General features: G+C 34.4%; 3 protein-coding genes across 6 annotated transcripts in view; 2 read left to right on the top strand and 1 right to left on the bottom strand.

The window, feature by feature from the left end:
- Positions 1-4530, bottom strand: part of si:dkey-219c3.2 (transcription initiation factor TFIID subunit 4) — a 101434-nt gene extending 96904 nt beyond the window's left edge. The window contains exon 1 of the mRNA XM_056451895.1: positions 3303-4530. Coding sequence (XP_056307870.1) covers positions 3303-4530 — 1228 coding nt within the window. The remainder of the gene's footprint in view (positions 1-3302) is intronic.
- Positions 4531-7252: 2722 nt separating this feature from the next.
- On the top strand, positions 7253-13333 carry dnajb9a (DnaJ heat shock protein family (Hsp40) member B9a). The gene is made up of 3 exons (XM_056452327.1): positions 7253-7328; positions 8005-8229; positions 10550-13333. Exons 2-3 carry the CDS (start codon positions 8013-8015, stop codon positions 10990-10992), a joined length of 660 nt encoding a protein of 219 aa, XP_056308302.1. The 5' UTR covers positions 7253-7328; positions 8005-8012; the 3' UTR covers positions 10993-13333.
- Positions 13334-16184: 2851 nt separating this feature from the next.
- Positions 16185-23978, top strand: part of dnm1l (dynamin 1-like) — a 35228-nt gene continuing 27434 nt past the window's right edge. For all 4 annotated transcript variants that reach the window (XM_056451697.1, XM_056451695.1, XM_056451696.1 and 1 more), the window contains exons 1-2: positions 16185-16407; positions 22385-22529. In XM_056451697.1, the coding sequence (XP_056307672.1) occupies positions 16306-16407; positions 22385-22529 (247 nt within the window). In that variant the 5' untranslated portion in view covers positions 16185-16305. The remainder of the gene's footprint in view (positions 16408-22384; positions 22530-23978) is intronic.

The raw sequence follows: 23978 nt of genomic DNA, 5'->3' as shown, positions 1-23978 counted from the left end.
TTATATACAATAAAGCACTACACAAGTATTTTTTTGGTTATTATACCAGCTTATTGTGCTGATAATTCATTAATTTTCTTTTCGGCTTAGTCCCTTTATTAATCTGGGGTCGCCACCGTGATATGAACCGCCAACCTATCCAGCATTATGCTTTGCGCAGCGGATGCCCTTCCAGCCGCAACCAATCACTGGGAAACACCCATGCACTCCCATTCGCACACATACACTACAAACAATTTAGCTTACCCAATTCACCTATAGCGCATGTCTGAACTGTGGGGGAAAATGAAGCACCTGGAGGAAACCCACACGAACACGGGGAGAACATGCAAACTCCACACAGAAATGCCAACTGGCCCATCTGGGGCTTGAACCAGCGACCTTCTTGATGTGAGGCGATCATGCTACCCACTGCACCTATGTGACGCCCTTATCGTGATAACTTCAGCAACTAAATGAAACAAGAAAATCTGATACCAGCTGAAGCCTTGACCTGAGCATATTCAGAACAGTGTGTGTGTGTGTGTGTGTGATCCTCAAGTCGCATAATGATATATGTGCAGCCTCATACATGAACTCATGCAGATGTTTACAACAGGTAATAAAGGTAATACTACTGTAAATGTTTAGTTCTCAAAGTTTTCTGTGCTTCATAAGTCCACAATATATCATCAGCAGTCACAGGTATTACTTTTGTTTTGCCCGTTTGTTTGTTTTACTATTAAAAGTGCTGTTGACTTGCATTTTCTGAATGACCAGGCTCCACACCTTCAGCGGAAAGTCTTTGTTAATGTTATGCTAAAGAAAAACAGTCATCTACAATAAATTAATCGGACATTTTCATTTTGGGTGATCCCATCAGCAAACGATGCAGAAAAAAGTGAATTCACTAGTGCAGCCAAGCACAAATAACAGACAGCAAAAATCAGTCCAAAGACACTCAAAAAATGTGGAGGCGCAGGCACAGTTTTAAGCAATAGCCATGTCAATAAAGACTTTCTATATTGATGCTCCGATCAGGATTTTGCAGCCGATACAGAGTACAGTTACCTTGTCATGGTGATCGGCCGATACAGAGTACCGATTCTGATGCTTCAAGCTTTATAATCCATAAAACACATTTTCCCACTTAGTATGATACTTAAATGGACATATCTCCTTATCTAAGAGAATAAATCAAGGATGCTGCATATAATCCCTTAAACACGTATCTTAAAACCATTTAGGTGTGAACATTTAGATAAGAAATTTACTAACAATGCAATTTGGATGAAAGAAGAACTGAACATGTCTCAACCAAGAAAAAGTTGAGCACAAATTTGATGCATAAGTTAAAATGCACACCTATACATCTATGGCGATATCATTTATTAACCTTACAATACTATACCAGTTGAAGTATCACAATACTAAGCAGTATTGCGATACTGTAATTCATAACTCAAATTATAAAGAAAATAGTCAGAAATACTATATGTTTTGTTATAATAGGCCTACTTGAATGGAATTCATAATTCCCTTAAGGCCAAAAAGTATTATTTGCACCTCGCTTCACTTAAAATGTATTCATTCTATTTGTTTATTTTGTTGATAACTGACCAAAGAAAATACATTAAAATAAAGCAACTAATTATAGCGAATGAATTTCCTTTCCAACAAAATTAGGCTATATGAAGTGGTCAAAAATGTTTCCTGTTGTTATTTTTATCTTTTTTTTATTATTATTAATTCAACATTTCACTTTGCGAGTCGTTTTGTTACGGCTGTTGTAGTAACTAAATCATATTGACAAGAACAGATATGAACTGATTCAGATGTGCATTTGAACTGAAGCATTAGAAAATGAGCAATAGGCTACCATAATATGAGCAAATTCTACACAGTTTTGCAACCTTAAAGGGCTCCACAGACTATTAAAATAAAATGGTCTACTGTTGCACAAACGTGTGAGCATTTTAGTGACTTTTCCACATGCAACATTATCTATTGTAGACAGACTGTTAATGGCGATACTATTGTTTACAAACTACAGTGGCACTGGCAGTATTTTGGAGCTATAGTATGGCGATACTACGATAGTACAGGTAAACCGTGCAACCCTACTATAAACTACTGTTTATTGCAATACGTAAATTACAAGTTATATTATTAAATATCCATGCTAAAAAATAAATAATTTTAATGTTTTTTTTTTATTTATCTAATATTTCCAGCCAGGTTTTAGTAAAGTTGCAATATTGTGAAAAACAGAACTTTCAGTTCTAATATGAAAAAAGGCCTAAATACATACAGTAGCTGCTGTATGTAAAACCCAGGTGCACATGTGCATCGTCCTCTGCTTGTAAACACATAAACAAACATTTGCGAGTACTGATCGAGTCATTAAATGTGATTATTGGCCAATACCAATCTCTGGTCGATCGATCGGAACATCCCTATTTTTAATATTTTTTCCACATTCTTCGAGTGCCTTGGACTGATTTTCGTTGTTTATTCTGATGAATCCCTTACCCAAAGAGCACCGACACAGTATTTAAGCTACCCCTGAACACTTTTTGTTTGATTTTGGATTTTTTACAAATAACACTTTCTAACCAAGCTGTTTCTGTCGGTCCCTTGGTGAAATTCTGTGAATTTGTGCAACCCATTTGTTTCATCATTCCTATTAAAGAAACCAGACTCTGACTGCCAACATTTGAAAAATAGATGTTATTGTAGATGTTCATTCATTCATTCATTCATTTTCTATTTGGCTTAGTCCCTTTATTAATCTGGGGTCACCTCAGCAGAATGAACCGCCAACTTATGCAGCATATGTTTGACGCAGAGGATGCCCTTCCAGCTGCAACCTATCACTAGGAAACATCCATACACACATACACTATGAACATTTTAGCCTACCCAATTCAACTATACCACATGTTTTTGGACTTGCGGGGGAAACTGGAGCACCCACGCGAACACGTGGAGAACATGCAAACTCCACACAGAAACGCCAACTGACCCAGCCGAGGCTCCAACCAGCAACCTTCTTGCTGTGAGGCGAACATGCAACCCACTGCGCCACCGTGCAGCCAGATGTATGTTATTGTAACTTTTTCTTTACAGCTGAAGTCAATGGGGTCCAGTTCTGTTGTATTGGACCCCATTGGCTTTCATTATATGAACAAAATAGCATTTCTCTAAATATATCCCCAATGTACACATCATGCAGGTTTGGAATGATATGAGAGTAGACAACTTTCATCTTTGGGTGAACTAAACACCCCTTTCTGTGCATCTACTCATTCTTGAGTGGTTACCTGGTGGTATGGTGAATCCCGGTGGTAACTGAATGGTTGTTTGTTGTGGCGGTCTGACAATCAGCTGGGTCGTAGGAGCCCCCGGGCGCTGTTGGGGTGTCGCAGTTGGTGTCACTTGAGTGGGCGTAGCGGGTCTCAACAGGGTGGTAGGTTGTCCTACAAGAGCAGTTGCTGCTGGCTTTGGAAGGGCAGAGGGGGTGCTTGCCACAGGAAGTGAGGTCACCACAGGACTGGACGACACAATTATTTGAGTGGGTGTGCTGGGGTGCAACCCTACAGGAGCCCCTGGGAGCTGATTCGGGACGATGGCTTTAATCTGGTTTTGAGGGTCAGATTTGGGCTCAGTGTTTGTGAACACCACAGGGGTGGGCACAAGAGCAGCCCCCTGCACGGGCAATCCTGAGACTTTAGGGTCACCTCCGTTGTGGACGACACTAGTGATGGTGTTAGGAGGCCTGTGCAGTGCTATGGTGGGATTTGCTTGACTATCTAGTGACACATTCGCATGTGGCAGTGTGCTGTTGGGCTGAGCGGGCACAAAAGCAGTATTTGTACTAGTAGGAGCAGACATGTTGCTTTTACCACTACCTCCACCTGAACCAACGTCAATACCGTTCACAGAAGCAGGAGCAGAAGCGATAACAGAAGAGTTTAACGTGCTACTGCTTCCGTTCACGGGCTGTGTTCTGGCGGGAACCGTCCGGACAGCAGACGCAATGTGATTTGTGTTGGGATGAGAGTCTGTTGGTGCTGCTGCGTCACTTGAACAAGTTGATGGATTTGATGAATGATATTGCGCCCGGTTCGCGGCGGGAACCAAATTCGCAGAAGTGTTCGCGGGCAGGTTCGCGGTGGCAGAGACAGAATTGGATGCCGGTATCCTGTCCGGACCGTTTTCTTGAGAGTTTCCCTCCTGGTTTCGTTCTGCTTGCCGCTGCTGCTCCAGTGTTGTTCCTACTTGGGCGGGCAGTAATTTCCCTAAGTGTGGATTTAGCGCGTTCGAAGCTCTCCTGGCGTCGCCTTGAGGACCGACTGTCTTGTTTTGTCCACCCAATTGCGATTCTAACGAGCCTACGAGGTCACTGACGGCTTTTTCGTCCACTTCGGAATAGAGCATATCTTCCAGTGGATCGGGGACACCCGCCATCTTTGAGAGACGCTTGAGAAATGCGTACGGCGCGTGCGTTGTTTTGCTGCTGAGGCATTGTGGGAAACGTAATGACATCATGGCCAAGTTTTGCAGCTGTTGTCATATAAGCCTGTCACTTTTGTATTTCATTAATAGAAAGATTAAAAAACAATAATAATAATAAACAAATATATATATATATATATATATATATATATATATATATATATATATATATATATATATATTCTCTAAATGTGTACCTTTTAACTTTTATTTATGTAAAACTTGAGATCATAAAATCTTGAGTAATTTTAAAATTTACCTAATAATTATTTACTTAAAATAAAACTAAAATTACCAGGCATGAATTCATGTGATTAGTAAATAAATAGTTATACTTATATGTCAGTTATAGTCACACTCATTTGAAATGTATACACATGCAAGTAATAATAATAAAAATAATAATAAATCTAAAAAGAGCAATTTAGTAAAAAAAAATTAAAAAGCATTAAGACAATGACAGTTCAACACCTATACATTCCAATGAAAGTGAAAAATATATTAAAGCTAGTCATAACAAACACAGTGCATATTAACACAGTCGCATTGTTTGGCATTACTAAATGGTCAGTCCATTCTTATCTAAAAAATAAAAGAAGAAGTCCCAAATCTTGTTAAATTTGTGCATTTTTTTGTTGGATTGAGTAAGTCAGTCTTTGCATTGCTATACAAGAGGACATTTCCTTAATTCAGAGGGACAAAATGGACAATGAATACTTTTCCAGTGAATGGCAATCAGGCGCTTCCCATGCAATAGACACAGGTTTATAAACTTCTGTTCAAATGTCTTCAGAGATAAGGCAGGTGGGAAAAGACCAAGAATACAATTTTTAGGACAAACAGGGATTTCTTTTCCAATAGTTATAGATATCACACCTATTACTTCTTTCCAAAATGATTGCAAGTGCTCATATTGCCAAACACAATGGAATAGTGTGCCTTTGTGTGTCAAACATTTTCCAAAGGCAGAAATTTTTCTAAAGAAGAAATGAGGTGTGTTTTGTAGTACTTTAAATGTTTTGACTGGTCTCAGATTTACTGTTACACAATATTGTTTTATTTTTGTATCTTTTAAGTTTAAAGCACTATAAAAATTACAAATAAAATTATTCTATCATAATTAGTTTGTCATAAATATGATTATTATTTTCTTTAAAAGTACTTTAAAACAATGTAACATTTGAAAAACAAGAAAAGTGCAAAAATTATTGAATATTTAAAAACAATTAACAATTTATCTTAACATTTATTTTAAAAAATTAACAATTTCATTTGTTTTCAATTGTTATCTTTTATTTATGTGTACTTATAAAGACTGTGTGTCAAATATACTGTAGTTGGAGTAATAAAATATGAAACAGGGTTTTATACAGTGCTCAGCATATATGAGTACACCCCTCACAAAACTCTCATTTAAAGTATTATTTTCTATAGGAAGCTTTACAATATTATATTTGTGCATATAAATTAAATTAGTCAGTACTGAAGCCAAATCTGGAGCTAATCTAACAAAATAACTTACAATAATGGTTCAGAAAATAAGTAGCCCAAATTTATGCTAAAGAAAAATATTAAATAAAAATAGCAAAAATCAAGAGAAGCAAAAAACATATACAATTTTGTTGAAATGTTGTAGCTTTTGCAATATTTTGCATGAATTAAAATGTATTATTTTTCCATTTCTAAAGATGTTAAATATTATTTTAATAAATATATCTGTTTAATAAATCTGTTTTGTTCAAATGCACCAATATATATTTCCCATGTTCACTGAGAAATGGATACAAATATTCATTTTCAAAATGGGGTGTACTCAATTATGCTGAGCACTGTATCAAGACATTTAACCATAAAACAATTCCAGCTTCTTCTTTTAAATGGCTGGCCACATATGACATAATTTGTGACGTTACTTGGAATCTTCCACATAAATATTTGCTATATTATATTATAACAAATATATTATAACAAATTAAAGAAATTACATAAAAATATTACATAGATGTTATCCTTGTAATAGCTTACTTAGTAAATATATTCTAGATGTTAAAAACAAATGTACATTTTGTGACTTGGAAGAAAACATTGTTCATCTTTTTTGTGAATGTACTAGTGTGAAATTATTTTGGATGGAACTATGTATCTATCTCTTAGAAAAGACAAAGGTTGATATTTGTTTAAATATTTTTGACATAATTTTCTTTTATTACAACTCTAAATCTTGCATTCAGTACATTGTTAATCCTTTTATTATAATGGCTAAGCTTTTTATTCACAAGTCTAAATTTTGGGGGCAAAAAATCCAATTCTAGCTATTTTTTAATTGACTATAAGTCATATATTTTGTCTTTAGTGGATATAAAAACCAAAAAAGTCTTTTAAAAGTAAAAAAAAAATGGCTTTCAATGTATAACTCTTCTTTTTTCTTTCTTCTTTAAAATGTATTATGCAAATTGTAACAACATCTACATTTTTTCTAATGTTCCAAGTTTCTTTATTCTATTGTTAGCTATTTTTGAAACCAATAAAAATAAAAAATAAAAAAAACTGTATCAAGTCATTTACTATTTATTAATTAGATTTTTAATCCAAATATTCTAACTTTCTAGGGTGGTCATAACCAAGCGATAACTTGACCTTGTTATAATCTCAAAAACGTTTGATTAGGCTCTGCGTAAATACAACGCAACACTGAGGTGTCTACTGTCTGCTTTGTTTGAAGGTCACGCGGTACAGAGATGAACCAATAGGAATACGAGTCGTGTTGCACTGCCCAAATATTAAAAACAACAGTATCGGTTTTGGTCATTTTAACGGTGCTGTCAGCTAGAGTAAGTACGTGCTTCAAATAGGCCTGCATTCACGTTTTTGTATTTATTGCTTATATTTATGTGCAATATTTTAACACAGCGAGTGTCTAAATATCTGATATTGATAATGTTATTAAATTACATGAAAATCAGAGACGTTAGCAAGCTGGCTAATAGAGTTCATCTGTCATAAAAGTTGGTTTCGAACGGCGTGTTGATAAGGCTTTTATAATGTCTCAGTATAAATAGAACAAGATCAAATAAATAGAAAAGAATTGTAAAATATCTCAAACGTAAAGTCTATTCTACATACTGTAACGTTACACTGCAAACGCAGTATTTCAAACTGTGATATAATCAAACATCAATTAAATGGTCTTTAATAATTTTTTTATTTAATATCTATGTATATACAATTTTATTTCATGTTTTAGTATAAGTGTACTTTAAAACACTAAAAGCAGTTAATCGAGGGGGCGTGGTGCATGTACATCATGAATATTACCAGAACAACACGTTACTAAAAATGATGCATGATTTCTATTAACGTTATACAAACAAGTGCAGTTGCATTACATATGGGACATGTAATATTACTGTATTATTTGGAGGTTAATATCTTGTGATTACAATAATTTGGTGTTCATGTTGAAATTCAATTGACAAATTCCATCTCTTCCATCCGTTTATCAAACAGCCAGAAGCATGGCCACGGCACAGTCCACACTGATGTTTGCAGTGTGCATCTTGATGATAACAGAACTTATACTGGCCAGAAAGGACTACTATGACATCCTCGGTGTTCCAAAAGATGCTTCTGAACGTCAGATTAAAAAAGCTTTTCACAAGCTTGCCATAAAATATCACCCAGACAAGAACAAGAGCCCTGATGCGGAAAATAAATTTCGAGAGATTGCTGAAGGTAGGTTTAAAAGTCAAAAAGCTTTGCATTTTTAATATATAGTTATAAATATACAGTTCAAGTCAGAATTATTAGCCCCCCTGTTTTTTTGTCCTCCATTTTCTGTTTAACGGAGAGATTTTTTTAACACATTTCTAAACATAATAGCTTTAGTAACTTATTACTAATAACTGATTTCTTTGATCTTTTCCATGTTGACAATACATAATATTTGACTAGATATTTTTCAAAACACTGGTATTCATCTTAAAGTGACATTTAAAGGCTTAACTAGGTTAACTAGGCAGGTTAGGGTAATTAGGTAAGTTGTTGTATATCGATGGTTTGTTCTGCAGACAATCGGGAAAAAAAATAGCTTAAAGGGGCTAATAATTTTGACCTTAAAATGTTTATTGAAAAATAAAACTGCTTTTATTCTAGCCAAAATAAAACAAATAAGAATTTCTCCAGAAGAAAGAAATGTTATCAGACATACTGTGAAAATTTCCTTGCTCTGTTAAACATCATTTGGAAAATATTTAAAAAAGAAAAAAAAAATCAAAGGGGGCTAATAATTGTGATTTCAACTGTATATAGTTTTTTTTACATTGTTTTAAATTTATGGCCAGTAAAGGGTTATGTACCTCATTTGGGGTTATAAGAGGTTAAAAATTTTTGCAAACCAAGTAAAGTTATCAAACTTTGCAAACCTGAAGCTGCCAACTTTGCTTAAAGTGGCCTATCTATCCATAGAAAAATATAAACTGCTTGAAAAGGTTCCCAGTTTTTTGGGATTTACTTTATTGTTTGGAGTAACATATTAATTTTTGGTATGTTCTATAAAGGCTTGATGATAATTTTTTTTTTTGCCAAATTTCAAACTACTTTTTTTTTCCAGAAAATAACGAATGGGCAGAATAACAAACGCTTTCATTTGTTGTGATTTGAAAATCAGGATTATTCCACTAAATATGGATTTCTTTAGTAAAATAAAACATTTGTAACATTATAAATACAATTTAAAGGGATTAATCACCCAAAAAGGAACATTTACTCACCTTTAAGTAGTTACAAACCTTTATGAGTTTCCTTTTTCTGTTGAACTCAAAAGAAGATATTTTTAAGAATGGTAGAAACCGGTAACCATTGACTTTCAAAGTAGGAAAAACAAATGCTAAGAAAGTCAATGGTTATCACTCAGTTAGCACTAACTATCTATCTACCTATCTATCCATCCATCCATCCATCCATCCATCCATCCATCCATCCATCCATCCATCCATCCATCCATCCATCCATCCATCCATCCATAAATATATATTAGGGCTGCACGATATTGGAAATAAAATGGGCATTGCAATATTTTGTTTATGTGCAATTTATATTGCGATATGAATATAATATAAGAATATAGGTTTAGTACTTTTATTTAGAAATAATTTGCCAATTACTAGTTTGACTTACCCCAAAATACATAAAATCAAGAAACTAAAACACGGATGAAAACAATAGAACAATGATAAAAAATAAAATAAACAGTGCTTTACAGTGTTTGATGGAGTTTAACAGTATTCACTTGAAACCTTAGTCACAGGCCTTGAAAATCTTTTAAAAAAAATTAAAATCTGTCACACTATTATTTTAAGGTTAAACTTTGCAATCAAATCATGTGCTCTGAACTGTAGTTCCTGATTAATTATAATCCCAACTTGCTGAAACGATATATTTTGCAGCCCTATATATATCCAGTTAGGTTCATAACTATTTGGACATCGACACAATTCTTACATTTTTGTCTCTATACACCAACACAATGGATTTACTTTTGGACCCTTAACAAGTGGGAAGCACATACGCAAACTGTTGTAATTCCTACAGCATTCACTTAATTTAGATGATCTCATATTAAATATTATTATATATTAAATAATCTCAAATTAAAGTTGACAGTCTGCAGTTAAAGCACATATTGTTCAATTAATTTCAAATCCATTGTGTTGGTGTATAGAGCCAAAAATGTTGGATTTGTGGACCAAAACTGGACCTAACTGTATATATTTTATGGCTGCACAATAAATGGTTTCAGCATTGATATCGCAATGTCCAAATCTGCAATAGTCACATTGCAGGATCTTCAACGTCAAGTTGGGATTTTAATTAATCAGGGGCTACAGTTCAGAGCATATGATTTAATTGCAAAGTTTAACCCTAAAATAATAGTGTGAAAGATTTATATATTTTAAATATAAATACGCATTTTGTTTTTGCTTTTGAATTTGTATTTTTATGTGAAATATTCCTTTGTTATCACTCATCATATTTTGCAAAACTCATTCTGCAGCATACGAAACCCTGTCAGATGAGAAAAGACGGCGAGAGTATGACCAGCTAGGACACAGTGCCTTCACCAATGATGACACGAATGGAGGAGGAGGAGGAGCAGGACAGCGTTTTCATCATTCCTTTGATTTCAACTTCGACGATATGTTCAGAGACTTTGACATTTATAGCCAAAGCAGGCACGCTCGTCCAAAGCGGCACTTTGACGAGCACTTTAGGGCCCACCAGCAACAACACAATCGCCACAAGAGACACTTCCAGGGTTCTTTTGGAAACGGAGCCTTTGAGGACATGTTTGAAGACATGGAGAAGATGTTTACATTTGACCGACACATAAAGAGGACAGATAGCCGGTTTCAGGGCACAACCAAACAGCACTGTAGGACTGTGACCCAGCGAAGAGGAAACATGGTCACCACGTACACAGACTGCTCTTCACCCTGAACGCCAGCCTGGATAGGTTAAATTGAGTTATTCATTTGCTGCTATGACAAACAAGGATTGGTTTTGTTCTTGACTGGTCTGGTTCGCATGATGAGGATTGGTGAATTTGGAGATTTAGTTACTTTGACTGACATCTGTAATTGACACTATGTTGGGTGGGGACCTCTGAAAGCCTAAAGTATACTTTATTTACGCATTTGTTAGCGTAAGCACATAGTTTAAAGCAAAACCCTTTAAAACATACTCCATTGAATAATCAATACAATAACAGATGTTTGGCACATGCGCGCTAACAAGATTTTTGCTTATCCAGTGTATGCACGTTGTCTTCAAAGTTTATGTTTTCTTTAAAGCCTATATGTGTTCTTCGATCTCTTCGCACGATCACACGTCTTTTGTTTTACATTCGTCTTTTCTTTTTTCTTTTTTGCCTGACCATAAAACAACGGTGCAGTGTTGACACCTTGTGGACGAACAAAGCAGTGCAACAACAGATGTGTGCACACAATTAAATATGTTTAGATATTATACATATACCCTTGCCGCGTATGCATAAAAACGAAAGTAGACGTGTTTTTGCACGTAAATTTATGTACGTGCACAGCCATGTAAAAGGTACTTCATGGGCGTTCAAGAACCCATAAGCACCAAAGAGCTTCATCCTATTCTGCGCTTTGTCTTTTTAAAAGTTCTTAGCGATAAAATGTCTTCTACTTTGTTTAAAAAAAAAGTTTTAAATGTCTTTTAATTAATTCCCGCATACATGCAGTTGCCTATGCAGGCATCTATTATTTGTTTGACATCTTTGTAATTTGTTGTTGTTGTTCTTTTCTTTTCTGACTGCGAAACAACAGCTGGCTCATGATTGACACCTTGTGGACAAACTAAATAGTGCAAAAAAAACTTCAAAGCTCGAATTTGGGCGATTAAGTAAAAAAATTTGCTACATGTGTGCTTTGATAACAAAATTGTAGATAAATGCATTGTACACATACCCTAGCATATGTGTAAAAACCAGTGTAGACTTGTTTGTAACAAACACACACACTTAAACGCACAGCCCGTACTACTGTAAATATATAACTATGCTATAAGTATGTATACGAAAGGATACATTCAACATATGCACGCTGGTCATTCTCGTCCAGTGTCTGCACATTTTCCTCTCCAAAAGTTATGAGCGATTTCGAAATTTTTCTTTAATCCCATCACACATTACATTTGTTGTTTATGCTATTTTTAGTTGTTTGTTGCAATTTGGGTTGTGCAATTTTCACATTTGCTAGCATACATGTGGAAATTAAAGTATACTTTGGGCTTAACATTCAAACTTTAGGCATTTTATTAATTTGTTTTCATCCCTGTGGCACCAAAACATGAAAAAGTTTGGTTATGAATTTATTGATGACATAATATAGTTGATGTTTCTCTAATAGTAGCACGCAAACATTTAAATTGCACTTTTTCTGAACATATGACGTGCATAATCTCCTATTTTTACTATATTAAAAAAAACAAATGTGCTAAAATGGTTAATTATGACTAAAAGCATCATATTTAGCTCTACCATTCACTTATCCGCTTATAGCAAGTTGTATATTTTGCTGTGTTGTGTTGAACGCTTACTATATGAGTCTTTGAGATTCACTCATTCTTTGTTTTTTATTTGAAGCTTAACAAATTATTTCTGAGAAGAATGTAGTTCATCATATCGAAGTAGTTTCTTTCAAACTCACACTTGCTAGATAGTGCCTTCCCCACCTATTTTAGTAGATTGAGTTAAACGTAGTCAGATTGGAGCACTTTTATGACCTCACTTGTATTATTTACTTTGCATGGCTGAGAGAAAGTAGTTTTTTTGTCGTGTATAGCGATTATCCAGTTGGGTTGGTAAACAGCTTTTGTTTTAGGAAAGTACAAGTCTGGCATTGTTCTCTAAGCCAGAGTGTGTTTTGGCTGAACCTTTTCTATGTTTGCGACAAAACAAAAGAGTTTAGACAGATTTTAAATGGGGAATGTACCAACTTAGCATTTGCCTGCAGATGTAAAGATGTGGGGTTTTTTTTTGTAAATATGATGTATAACCCAGCTGTGTTCCTGTGTGACATCACCTGTGACCTGTTTTGTTGAACAATCCTATGTGTGCAATATTTAAAGGCAGCTCTCCTGTTGGTTTACCTGTTATCCGCTGACATAGTTGTTATGTTGTGAGTCTCCGTAGACTCATCTGGCACTTTCCTTATTTTAATCCTATGGATGAAAAATAAATCTGACATAACCTGTTTGACCCCAGATGTATGTATGTATACTTGGGTTAACAATAAAAAGTGTTCAAAATACACATTTATTCTTCTCTTGTTGTGATGTAGTAGCATTTTGATTGCAATATACGTACGTTGTTTTAAAGACACAAAGTATGTCAAATTTTAATGGGTATATTAATAATATTACACAAATAATATTATTCACAGATGAGTTTCGCATAAATCTATGTTCTAACTTATTCATTTATTTTCCTTCGGCTAAGTCCCTTTTTTCATCAGGGGTCACCACAGCGGAATGAACCGTCAACTTATTCAGCAAATGTTTTACACAGTGGATGGGTAAATTATTAGCTACATTTCTGTATTTATGTGACATACTGACATCTTTATATAAATATATGGTTAGGTCAACGAAAAATAAACAAGTTTTGTTTTAAATAAACCAACAAAATAATCTCATCTCAAGCGAGCTTTCCAATTTTATCAGCGAGATCTGGATAACTAGCATACTAGTCTTGCTGATTTACTCATTCCTGTTTGAATAATGTACACTTCAGGTATGTTATGTGAAGGTTTCTACTGCTAGAATTGTGTTTTTGATTTAACAGAATGAGCAGTAGCTTTAATTGGTTTAATAGCCACAGCGGAATGAACCGCCAACTTATCCAGCAAATGTTTTACACAGTGGATGCCCTTCCAGCTGCAACCCAGTACTGTTAAACATCCATACACGCAATGACAAATACACTACGGCTAGTTTAGTTTTATTCAATTCACCTATACCTGCTTATCTTTGGACTGTGGGGGAAACTGGAGCTCCTGGAGGAAACCCACGCAAACACGGGGAGAACATGCAAACTTCACACAGAAATGCCAACTGACCCAGCCAGGACTCGAACCAGCGACCTTCTTGGTGTGAGGCGACAGTGCTAACATATGTTATAACTATCTAAGACAATGTGTTTAATCATGTTGGAAATGTTAAAATAACTTTGCAATATCTTATCAGTGTTAAAACATGCAAGTAGTGTGATAAATCATGTTAGCAACCTGTTAAAATGTCAGAAGTGTTTAATGATAGAAGATTAGCACAACGTACATACTAGTAATGTGTTAAAATATATTATAAACATGATAGCACTGTAATACAGACCAATTAGCATGTTAGCAATGTCTAAATTTTACAAGTTTAACAAATGTCAGAAACATGTAAACAACATAGCAATATGCTAAATGTTAGAAATATGTTGAAACATCCACAGCATGTTGGGAACCTGCTAAGACATGCTAGCTTTGTAAATCACACCAGAAATATGCTTCCTGCAGTATTTTGAATCCTAATACATGCTAGCAGTGATTATACTCTTGCTAGAAACATGTAGCAATGTGCTTACAGTACAAAACTGTATTACATGACTGATTGAAATTTTTCACATTTCATTTATTTAGTTTTTAACACTGTGACATCTTATGTTGGCATTTTTAGTTAAGTAAATAACTTTTCCAGTTATTTCTAAAATTTGTGTAAAGGTTTGTTTTGCATAGAAAAAAAAGAAAAAGTGTATATGCAAATCCAATTATAGAGATTTTGATAAATACTTTTTTATAGTTTGAGTCATTAATTCATTTTCTTTTCGACTTAGTGCCTTTTTTTATCAGGGCTCGCCACAGCGGAATGAACCGGAAACTTATCCAGAATATGCTTTATGCAGCGAATGCCCTTCCAGCTGCAAGTTCACATAAAACTGAAAAGTTTGTCATCAATTACTCAACCTTTACTTGTCACAAACCTGTTTGAGTTTTTTCTTGTGTTGAACACAAAACAAGAACCGGTAGCCATTGACTTTTATATTATTTGTTTTTCTGGGAAAACTATATATATATGTATATATATCTCCCATATCTCTCACCTGCAGCTTCTTCATGATGGACGTCCAGCATTCTCCAGCCTCTGGCGCCTAGACTTCCGCTCTGCACAAGAAGTTTGGCCAGAGGAGAAATGGTCGTGCCCAACTGAGCCTTGTTTTTTTCCTTCACTTTCGTCAATTGGTGAAGTTTGTTCCTCACCACTGTCTTGCTTGGTTCTGGAGCTGTGCATTGATGGATTTGCTCTTCAGTGTTTGAACTTTCAGACTGAACACTGAACTAAACAAAACTAAATCTGGACAAGACTATTTACTATAATCTTTTATGTTAAGCTGCTTTCACACAATCTACACTGTAAAGGTGCTATACAAGTTAAAGGTGAATTGAAAATCTCCTTCATTTTCTTTTCGGCTTAGTCCCTTTATTAATTCTGGGTCGCCACAGTGGAATGAACCACCAACTTATCCAGCATATGTTTTATGCAGCGGATGCCCTTCCAGCTGCAACCCATCACTGGGAAACATCTGTACACACTCATTCACATACATACACTACGGACTGTCATTAATACAGTCTATATATGTAGAGTCTGTCATTTATATATATATATATATATATATATATATATATATATATATATATATATATATATATATATATATATATATATATATATATATATAGGCTGGAATTAGACTGAAATATTATAAGACCTTTATATAATAATACAAATACTAATATTATACTCAAAGAAATACGAGAAAGAGAGACTGAGTTTCTCATATTATCATATTATTACAACCTTTTGGCTACTAATGCAAAGCATTTTAAGTAGGCAAATATTACACCTAAAAACTGTTTTCCATGACATCTCACCCAAAACATTTTTTTTTCTGCGTGCACCAAAATATTTTCGTTGCACCCCATAGTTACGGTTGCCTTGACGCATTCAGTCAGAACAATGCATGGAAATGTAGTTTGATTCCAGAAAATTCAAAAGTGGGTCAACAGCTGTCGTGTCGCCTAAAACTACAGTTCCCGCAATGCACCGCTGCGCAGTTTTTCAGCGGCCGGGTTGGTTCATGGTGGCTCAGTGAGGGACATTGGATGACTTTGTGCCGTGTATAGCCGGGGTGTTCGCCTTAGCTCATTCATTCTGACAGGGGAAGAGATCGTCAACGCGATGGAGGCTCTTATTCCTGTCATTAACAAACTCCAGGATGTTTTTAACACTGTCGGGGCGGACATTATCCAGCTGCCTCAAATTGCAGTGGTGGGAACGCAGGTAATATTTTAGTTGCAGTTTCCATTCAGACTGAAACAGGTCTATGCAAGTGTCTTAAAACCTAGTGAGTCACCTATAAAGACAGCATTTTGAGCACGAGAGTTTAAAAATGGAATCTAAAGTTTGCGCGCGCCCGTCAAGCCCCCTAGCTAGGCAGTTCAATTATTTTGAAACACAGCCCATTATTAGCTACCTTTATGTATTTATGTGACACATTTATATCTTTATATAAATATACGACAAGGTGAACAAATAAACAGGTTTCTCTTTAAGTTAATCAACCGTTAAAACAATAAATCTAAATCTGAAGCCAGCTTTCAAATGTTATCAGCGAGATCTGGCTAACTAGCATGCTAACAAGAGTCTAGCTAATTTACTCATTCCTATTCGAATAATTGACACTTCAGGTATATTATGTGAAAGTTTCTACTGCTAGGATTCTGTTTCTGATTTAACAGAACGAGCAGTAGCATTAATTGATGATTAAAACTGCGCTGATGTCAGTACAGTAGGCTAACACATGATAAGATGCGCCATGGTCGGTCTGAACTTGACAGTTCTGGCAGCATGTTTGGGCTGAACAGCTGCAAGGGCTCACTGTATATGAAGGACAAAATAGATTAGTATTAATGTGCAAAGCATCTTGAAAGTTTTCCATGCTGATGTTACACTAGATATCTGTCAATTCATTATGGAAATGTTGCATACTTGACAGTGTTATTGTGTAAATATTTAAAGCGATAGTTCACCACAAAAATGAGAAGTTGTTCTTAGTTTACTTCCCTTTAGGTCAACGAAGATGTTTACTTGTTAATCTCTTTAGTAGAATGTTAAAGATTTTTAGGTTAGTCGAAGCACTTTGAGAGTCAAGGGGAAAAATAGACACTGTAAAAATGGCTGGGTTCCACACTATTGATTTGTGTTGGCACAACATGATGATATTAAGTTAACTTTTATTAGTTTTTATGAATTTAAGTGGATTGAACACAAAACAATTAAGTTAACCCTCCAAAAAAATTAATTGTTTCAGCTCAATTTAAATAAGTACAAACCGCAAATGTCTTTTTTTTTAAGTGCAGTGAGGTCTAATGAAGCAAAATGATTGTTCTATTTACAACATTATTAACTTTAATACACAGCCTCATGAAAGTCTGCAGCGTACGTTTTGTGTTTTTGGGGGGATTTTTTCCCTCGCATAGACCGAGCCATAGGTATTCATTTTATGTTGTCTATACGTTTATTTTGAGCCACAATCTTTGATGCACATTTTACATTTTTGAGCAACAGGCTTTAGTTTAGAATGATCAAACACCAGTTTGTGCTTAAAACAATCTATTTTTATGTCAAACTGAAGAAAAATGATCTTCGATGGTATTAGGGTGAGATATATTAACGTCAAATTAATTGTAATATACCATCCTTTTAATAAAAGCAAACCAGAATTTGACGTGATGTAAAGCAGTTTCCCGCCGTCTGCCTGACACATTGAGTATAAAGCGGTTAAGGAGTCTTAAAGCAAAGACTTTCACTGACCGTTTAATTGGATATGGCTGTCTGAGTCTTGAAGATTGTGCTAACCTTGAAAAGCCTGACGTTTGAGGTAGAAAAGGAACTATTTATTGAACATTTAGACAAAGTATTAATTAAAATGTATTAACTGTCAATCTTACAGACACCATGTACAAGAATGCAAAACTTTTTTTCAGGAATGTTTTGTTCAAGATGATGATTTAAAGAAGACCATATAGTTATCTAAATTGTGGGAGAGACATTCTCATTCTGGAGTGTGTTTCCGAAAACCATTGTTAGCTAACTAAGGCTAACTAATGTCGCAAGCTACAAACAAATTACAAACAAATTACAAACATATTTCGTTGATTTGCCGTTTCCCCAAGTCCATCGTTCCAACGAACTTTCACAAACTGCGTCGCTAACTTGTACGCTTGCAACTACACCTCTAGAACTGTAGTTAGAAGCATAGTTCCTGGTTGTGTGCAATTCCCAGTACTACCCCATACCATGTTCATTTAAAACATTCTAACATTTAAACTTTGAATTATAAAAAAAAAGCATTAAAGTCATCTCTCTTAGGTGTAATTAGCTTTCAAAGTATTTTTACAGTTCAGTTTTAGCGATCTTCATATTGACAATTGCGTTCCCTTCGTAGTACACTTTGAACACATTTATGCCATTTTGAACACAGCGGTAACTCGTGATGAAAGCTATAGGTGATTATTTAACAGTAGAATTTAGGCTGTAACGTCGCCTACTTTATAATAATAATAATTAAAAATACTGTTAAAAAAACGTAAAAAATAATAACTTAAAAATAATAATAATTACCAGGGACAGACAAGTCTTTGCTGAGGCCCAGCTTCCAGCCTCCGGCGCCTTGACTGCAGCTCTGGCCAGAGGAAAAATGGTCGTCGTGTCCAATTGAGCCTGGTTTCTCTCGAGGATTTTTAGTTCTTCACTTTCGCCAATTGGTGTAGTTTTTTCCTCGCCACTGGCTTGCATGGTTCGGGATCTGTAGAGCTGCGCATCTATGGATTTGCTCTTCAGTGTTTGAACTCTCAGTAGTGATTATTAAACCACACTGAACTGAGCTGAACTGAACTTAAACTCTGAAAACTGAACTACATTGTTTCAATTTACTATAATCTTCTATTTAAAGCTTCTGTGACACAATCTACATTGTAAAAGCGCTATACAAATAAAGGGGAATTGAATGGAATTACCAAGTATGATTTTTTAAAATTTCTTAAGAAAAAGCCTACTGTAAATTACAACCATTAACGATTTGTATATGAGATTAGAAAACATGTTAGCTAAGTGATTTAAATGGAATATTGTCAATAATATTTGTAAAGGGGACATACATAGGCCCTAAATGTGCCATTTACATGTTTCAATGAAAATGGAAAACGAGTGCATGTTTTACCAAAACTAATATTGAATTTTTAAAAATGCGAGTGCATGTAAAACAATAATATGGACAAAAATGGTGGGGTTTTTCTCCAAAGAAATAATTACTCCACCCTGTTTAGAGCATCATTATGGACGATTTACGTTATAACTAACGTGGTTCAAATGATGGATCTGCGACAGAAACTACAGTTCTGGGAAACACTCGTCACTACATTGTTCTTTTCCCAAATTATGCATTGTACTATGATAGTTCAGCCGAGAGTTATGTCGTTGTTTGGTAAACACACCCCTGGAGAGGATCCGATTGGATAAAAATCTTTGTAGTGCAGGATGAGTCATCAAAAAACAAACATTGTTTTGTCAAATTTATATAAACAAATTGTATTTTTTCATGGACTAAAAGCCACAAAAGTCAATGAAAAATAATGAAATGTTAAAAAATGAAGTTAAAAACATACGGGTTCATACGGGTGCTGGAAATCCTTGGGAATGCTTGAATTTCAGTGTAGTATTTTCAAGGTATGAGAAGTGCTTAGATCTTCAGGTAAAGTGCTGGAAATTGAATTTAAATGTCATTGTGTTGCTTTTATAAAAATTGATCTTACTAAATTACCCATTTGAATAAAATGCTTTGTTTGCTTTTGCATAAAATGAAAACTGGAGTTTGTGCATAAGCTTTTTTCTCCTCTTTGATTTAGTCATGGGAGAAGACAAAGTGCATGGAGATTATCACTTCATGAGTGAACAGTGCGTTCAATTAAAATAAATATACATTTAAAATGAAAGCTGACACATTTAAGATGTGACTAAATGACATTTAAAAGAGTGAAAATTCAGTGTTGGGTTTGGGGGAAAACTTACCATCACAAATGTCCTTGCAACACTATGCTAAACTATAGAATAACTTATAATATATGCTTTAACAAGTAGCATCTGATATAGAATGTGCTGAGGTATACTTATGTATTACAACCGAAATATGATTGCACAGTATAAGAAAGTTTATTTAACAGTAACTATTTCTTTCACTATATAGTTTTTTAAAACTATGTAGTTATTTAAGAAACTGTACAAAATAATTTTTGTAATAAATCAGCTTTAATATTTAAGAAAAGGACTTGATCTTATTTGATTTTTTTATTTGATTATTATTCTTATAAATATAGTAAACAAAATATGACTTTAGGAACAACACGTACTACTGTCATGTTTTACATTTGTATTTGGACAGACTTCCTTATTATAAATAAGGGAACATCTTCTCACATCTTCTCTATATAAATTAAATATGAAAATGTAAAAAATTTAAGGAAATATCAAACTGTTTTTATCCTAAAAAAACAAAACACTGCCAGCCTCCCATGGTAAAAACAATACATGAATTTAGGGCTGCCTGATATTGGTAAAGTCTGACATTGCGCTTTTTGTTTTGCTGCAATATGTATTGTGATATGAATATAATTTCACTACATGATTTAAATAGCTCTTTTCAGAAGTAGTTCATGAATTTAGATCGAATGGGTTGATCAAGTCTTTTTCTATGCAGTGCATTTACATAAAATGTAATTCTAAGCATATATAAATACGAAAGGGTTCAAATAAAAGTGAAATAAACAGTGCTTCATGGTTTTCTGGGTAGTCTAACAGTATAGCCCCTTTTAACGGTCATCAGCATCTTAAATACTTCAAGGTTTTTACTATCTTGATTTTTTTTTTTTTTTAAATGTATGAACATTTATATGTATTTATGTATGTAGTATATCATCTTTGCTTTAAATGACAAAAAAACAAATGAATGCAGCATCTATGGGACAGGACAGTAAATTTGACGTTATTCTCTCCTCTAGCTGCCGTCATCGGTCTAAAACAATTTTTCAACTTTTTCTGAACATATTTATAACCTCATCGTGGAGTTTTTTCTTTACTATTTGAGCAAATAAGATTGTAAAAAACTGTTTGTTGTATTCTTCCATTCACTGCGCTCAACTATTTTCCCAACTATGACGAATTCTGCTACTGAGAAACCCAAAAATGTGAAAAGGTTCTATTCAAATACATAAAATCAAAAATCAAAAAAGATTTTATGGTACACATTTCATTCTGCTGTAACAATTCATGCCGTCATAATGCTCAGCCCTAATAGTTATGTAAATATGTCATTTGCCACACTTTTAAAATGTTAACTAAACATAAAAATGCACCAGGAAAGTGCTTAAATTTGACTTTGGAAAAGGTGTAAGAACTCTGTAACTATATCATATCTGATAAAGAATGTGGTAAATTCAAATTTTACATTCACACTGAATGATTTAATTTGGTCTCTGATGATGTTTTTTCAAACTGCACAATAATGACAGTTTGCAAACAAATATTTTTCAGGGTCTCATGAAGTTCTTTGAATTGTTAATTTTTGTATTTCACATTTGACAATCTCAACTGAAAAATGAAGAGAGGGTGAGACATAAAGTAGCTTCTCTCATAAAGTAGTGAGAGCGTTTAAGCTTAAGCGCATCAAATGAAAAGAAGTGTCTTGAAGGGGGCGGGGCCTGTCAGATACTAGAGAACATTTGATTGGTCAAGATTTGAGGAAAAACTGAAGCATTAGGTGACGTGAAAAAAAATTGTTTATCCATCTAGGTCAGTGGTCTCAAACTCAATTCCTGGAGGGCCACAGCTCTGCATAGTTTAGCTCTATCCAACTGACTCCTGCTTAATAGTCTCTGGTAGTCTTGAACACCATGATTAGTCGGATTATCTGTGTCTGATAAGGGTTGGAGCAAAACTGCAGAGCTGTGGCCCTCGAGGAATCGAGTTTGATTTATGATCCAGGTGGAAGTGACAAACTGCAAGCTTTGCATGTTTATATCAGTTTTATATCTTCTAAATGTGAATTTTGTTACTGTTTTGGAGCACACTAGCTAATAGATAATCCTTAAAACTAACAGACTAAAACTAAAAGAACTTTATTTTAATTTAATGGGACCTTTAAAATATATATAATAAATATTTCACACTCTCTAGGACTTACTGTGGTGTGTTTGATTTACAGAGTAGCGGGAAGAGTTCAGTTTTGGAGAGTTTGGTTGGCAGAGACCTCCTGCCCCGCGGGACGGGCATCGTCACCCGCAGGCCCCTCATCCTCCAGCTGGTGCATGTAGACCCAGAGGACAGAAGAAAGACTGGCGAGGAGAACGGTATCTGCTTTTTTTTGTAAAGCATGAATAAATGACCTGCAGTGTGTGTTTGTGGGATCTAGAAAGTTACTTTGTGCTACTTTGTTTCTAAGTTGCTTGCTCAATCTGTGGTGTCAGGTCATGAGGGAAAACGGTGATCTGTGGCGAGCTGATTTACTGTACACTTACAGTCCGAGTTTGGAATAATTCAGGTTTTTATTGCTGCATTTATTTAATTAAAATGCTGAAAAAACATAAAAAACATAATTACAATTAAAGTAGTTTACTTTTTGTTATATACTGTATGTTTGAAATGTACTGTAAAACAAATTGAAATTAGTTTTTGTATATTCTTGTTTATTTTGATTTTAGTTACAGTTTAAGTATTTTATTTTTATTTATAATTTTTATTGATGTTTTTTTTTAAATATGTCCATATGTTTTAGCTTAGATTTATTTAATTTTTATATTTTTTTATAATATTTTAGCTGCAATTTTAGGAATAAATGTAAGTTTTAAAAATGTATTTTATGTTTATGTTTTCAGTATGTTTAGATTTAAATGCATTGAAACATACTGTATGTTTTAAATGATATATAAAACCAACTGAAAATTGTTTTTATTTTTCAATTTTCTTGTTATTTTGACTTTAATTACAGTTTTAGTTGTGAATTTTGGTTATTTTTTATTTGTATTCTTTATATATTTTTTATATATGTCTATAAGTTTTAGTTTAGTTTTAGTTTTTATTAAATTTTTTATAATATTTATATTGTATTTTGTAAATAAATATTATGGGCCCGTTCATACACCCGGCGCAAAAAGGCACAAGACGTGTTTGCCGCATTGTGTTGCTATTTTCAGACCAACATAACTTTGGTTTTTCTTTTTTGTGCCGTTGTTTAAATAGCAAATCCATTTGCGTTAATTTGTGGACTCATTGGTGTTCCGGTCTAGAAAAGAGGTGTGTTAAGGCGCATTGTTGGCACGTCGCTTTTTTTAGGAACTAAAATAGACTGTGCAATTGACCCGCTGAAAGCAGGTCTAAAGTCCAGCGCAGAGTGCATTAGATGTGCGCCTCGCTTACACATTGCTTAAAACACGCAGGATGTACAGCAACACGCAAAAATCTTTACAAATGAAAAAGAATTATTGAAATAGAATGTAACAAAAATGATTACTTTCTACATAAATATAAAAACCACTGCCTGGATGCCTTCACCTTGGGGGGATTTTTTCAGTTTATTCACGACAACTTGCTTTTGTATAAAGTTATTATTATCATAGTTCGTATTAGTTATTATATGAATATTTAGAAATAGTTTTGAAACAAATCTTTGCGCTTAACAAAGAAAATAATTATGTAGGCTAATGGATGTCTACAGTGTAGTACGTATGACACCATTTCCTTATCCAGAAAAGAAAGAAAGAGAAAGTGAAAGTAAAGGCTAATTGGAGGAGGCTCATTTT

The sequence above is a fragment of the Danio aesculapii genome, chromosome 25 (assembly GCF_903798145.1).
Source record: "Danio aesculapii chromosome 25, fDanAes4.1, whole genome shotgun sequence".
NCBI classification, from domain to species: Eukaryota; Metazoa; Chordata; class Actinopteri; order Cypriniformes; family Danionidae; genus Danio; species Danio aesculapii.
This window is presented reverse-complemented; position numbering and strand designations above follow the sequence as displayed.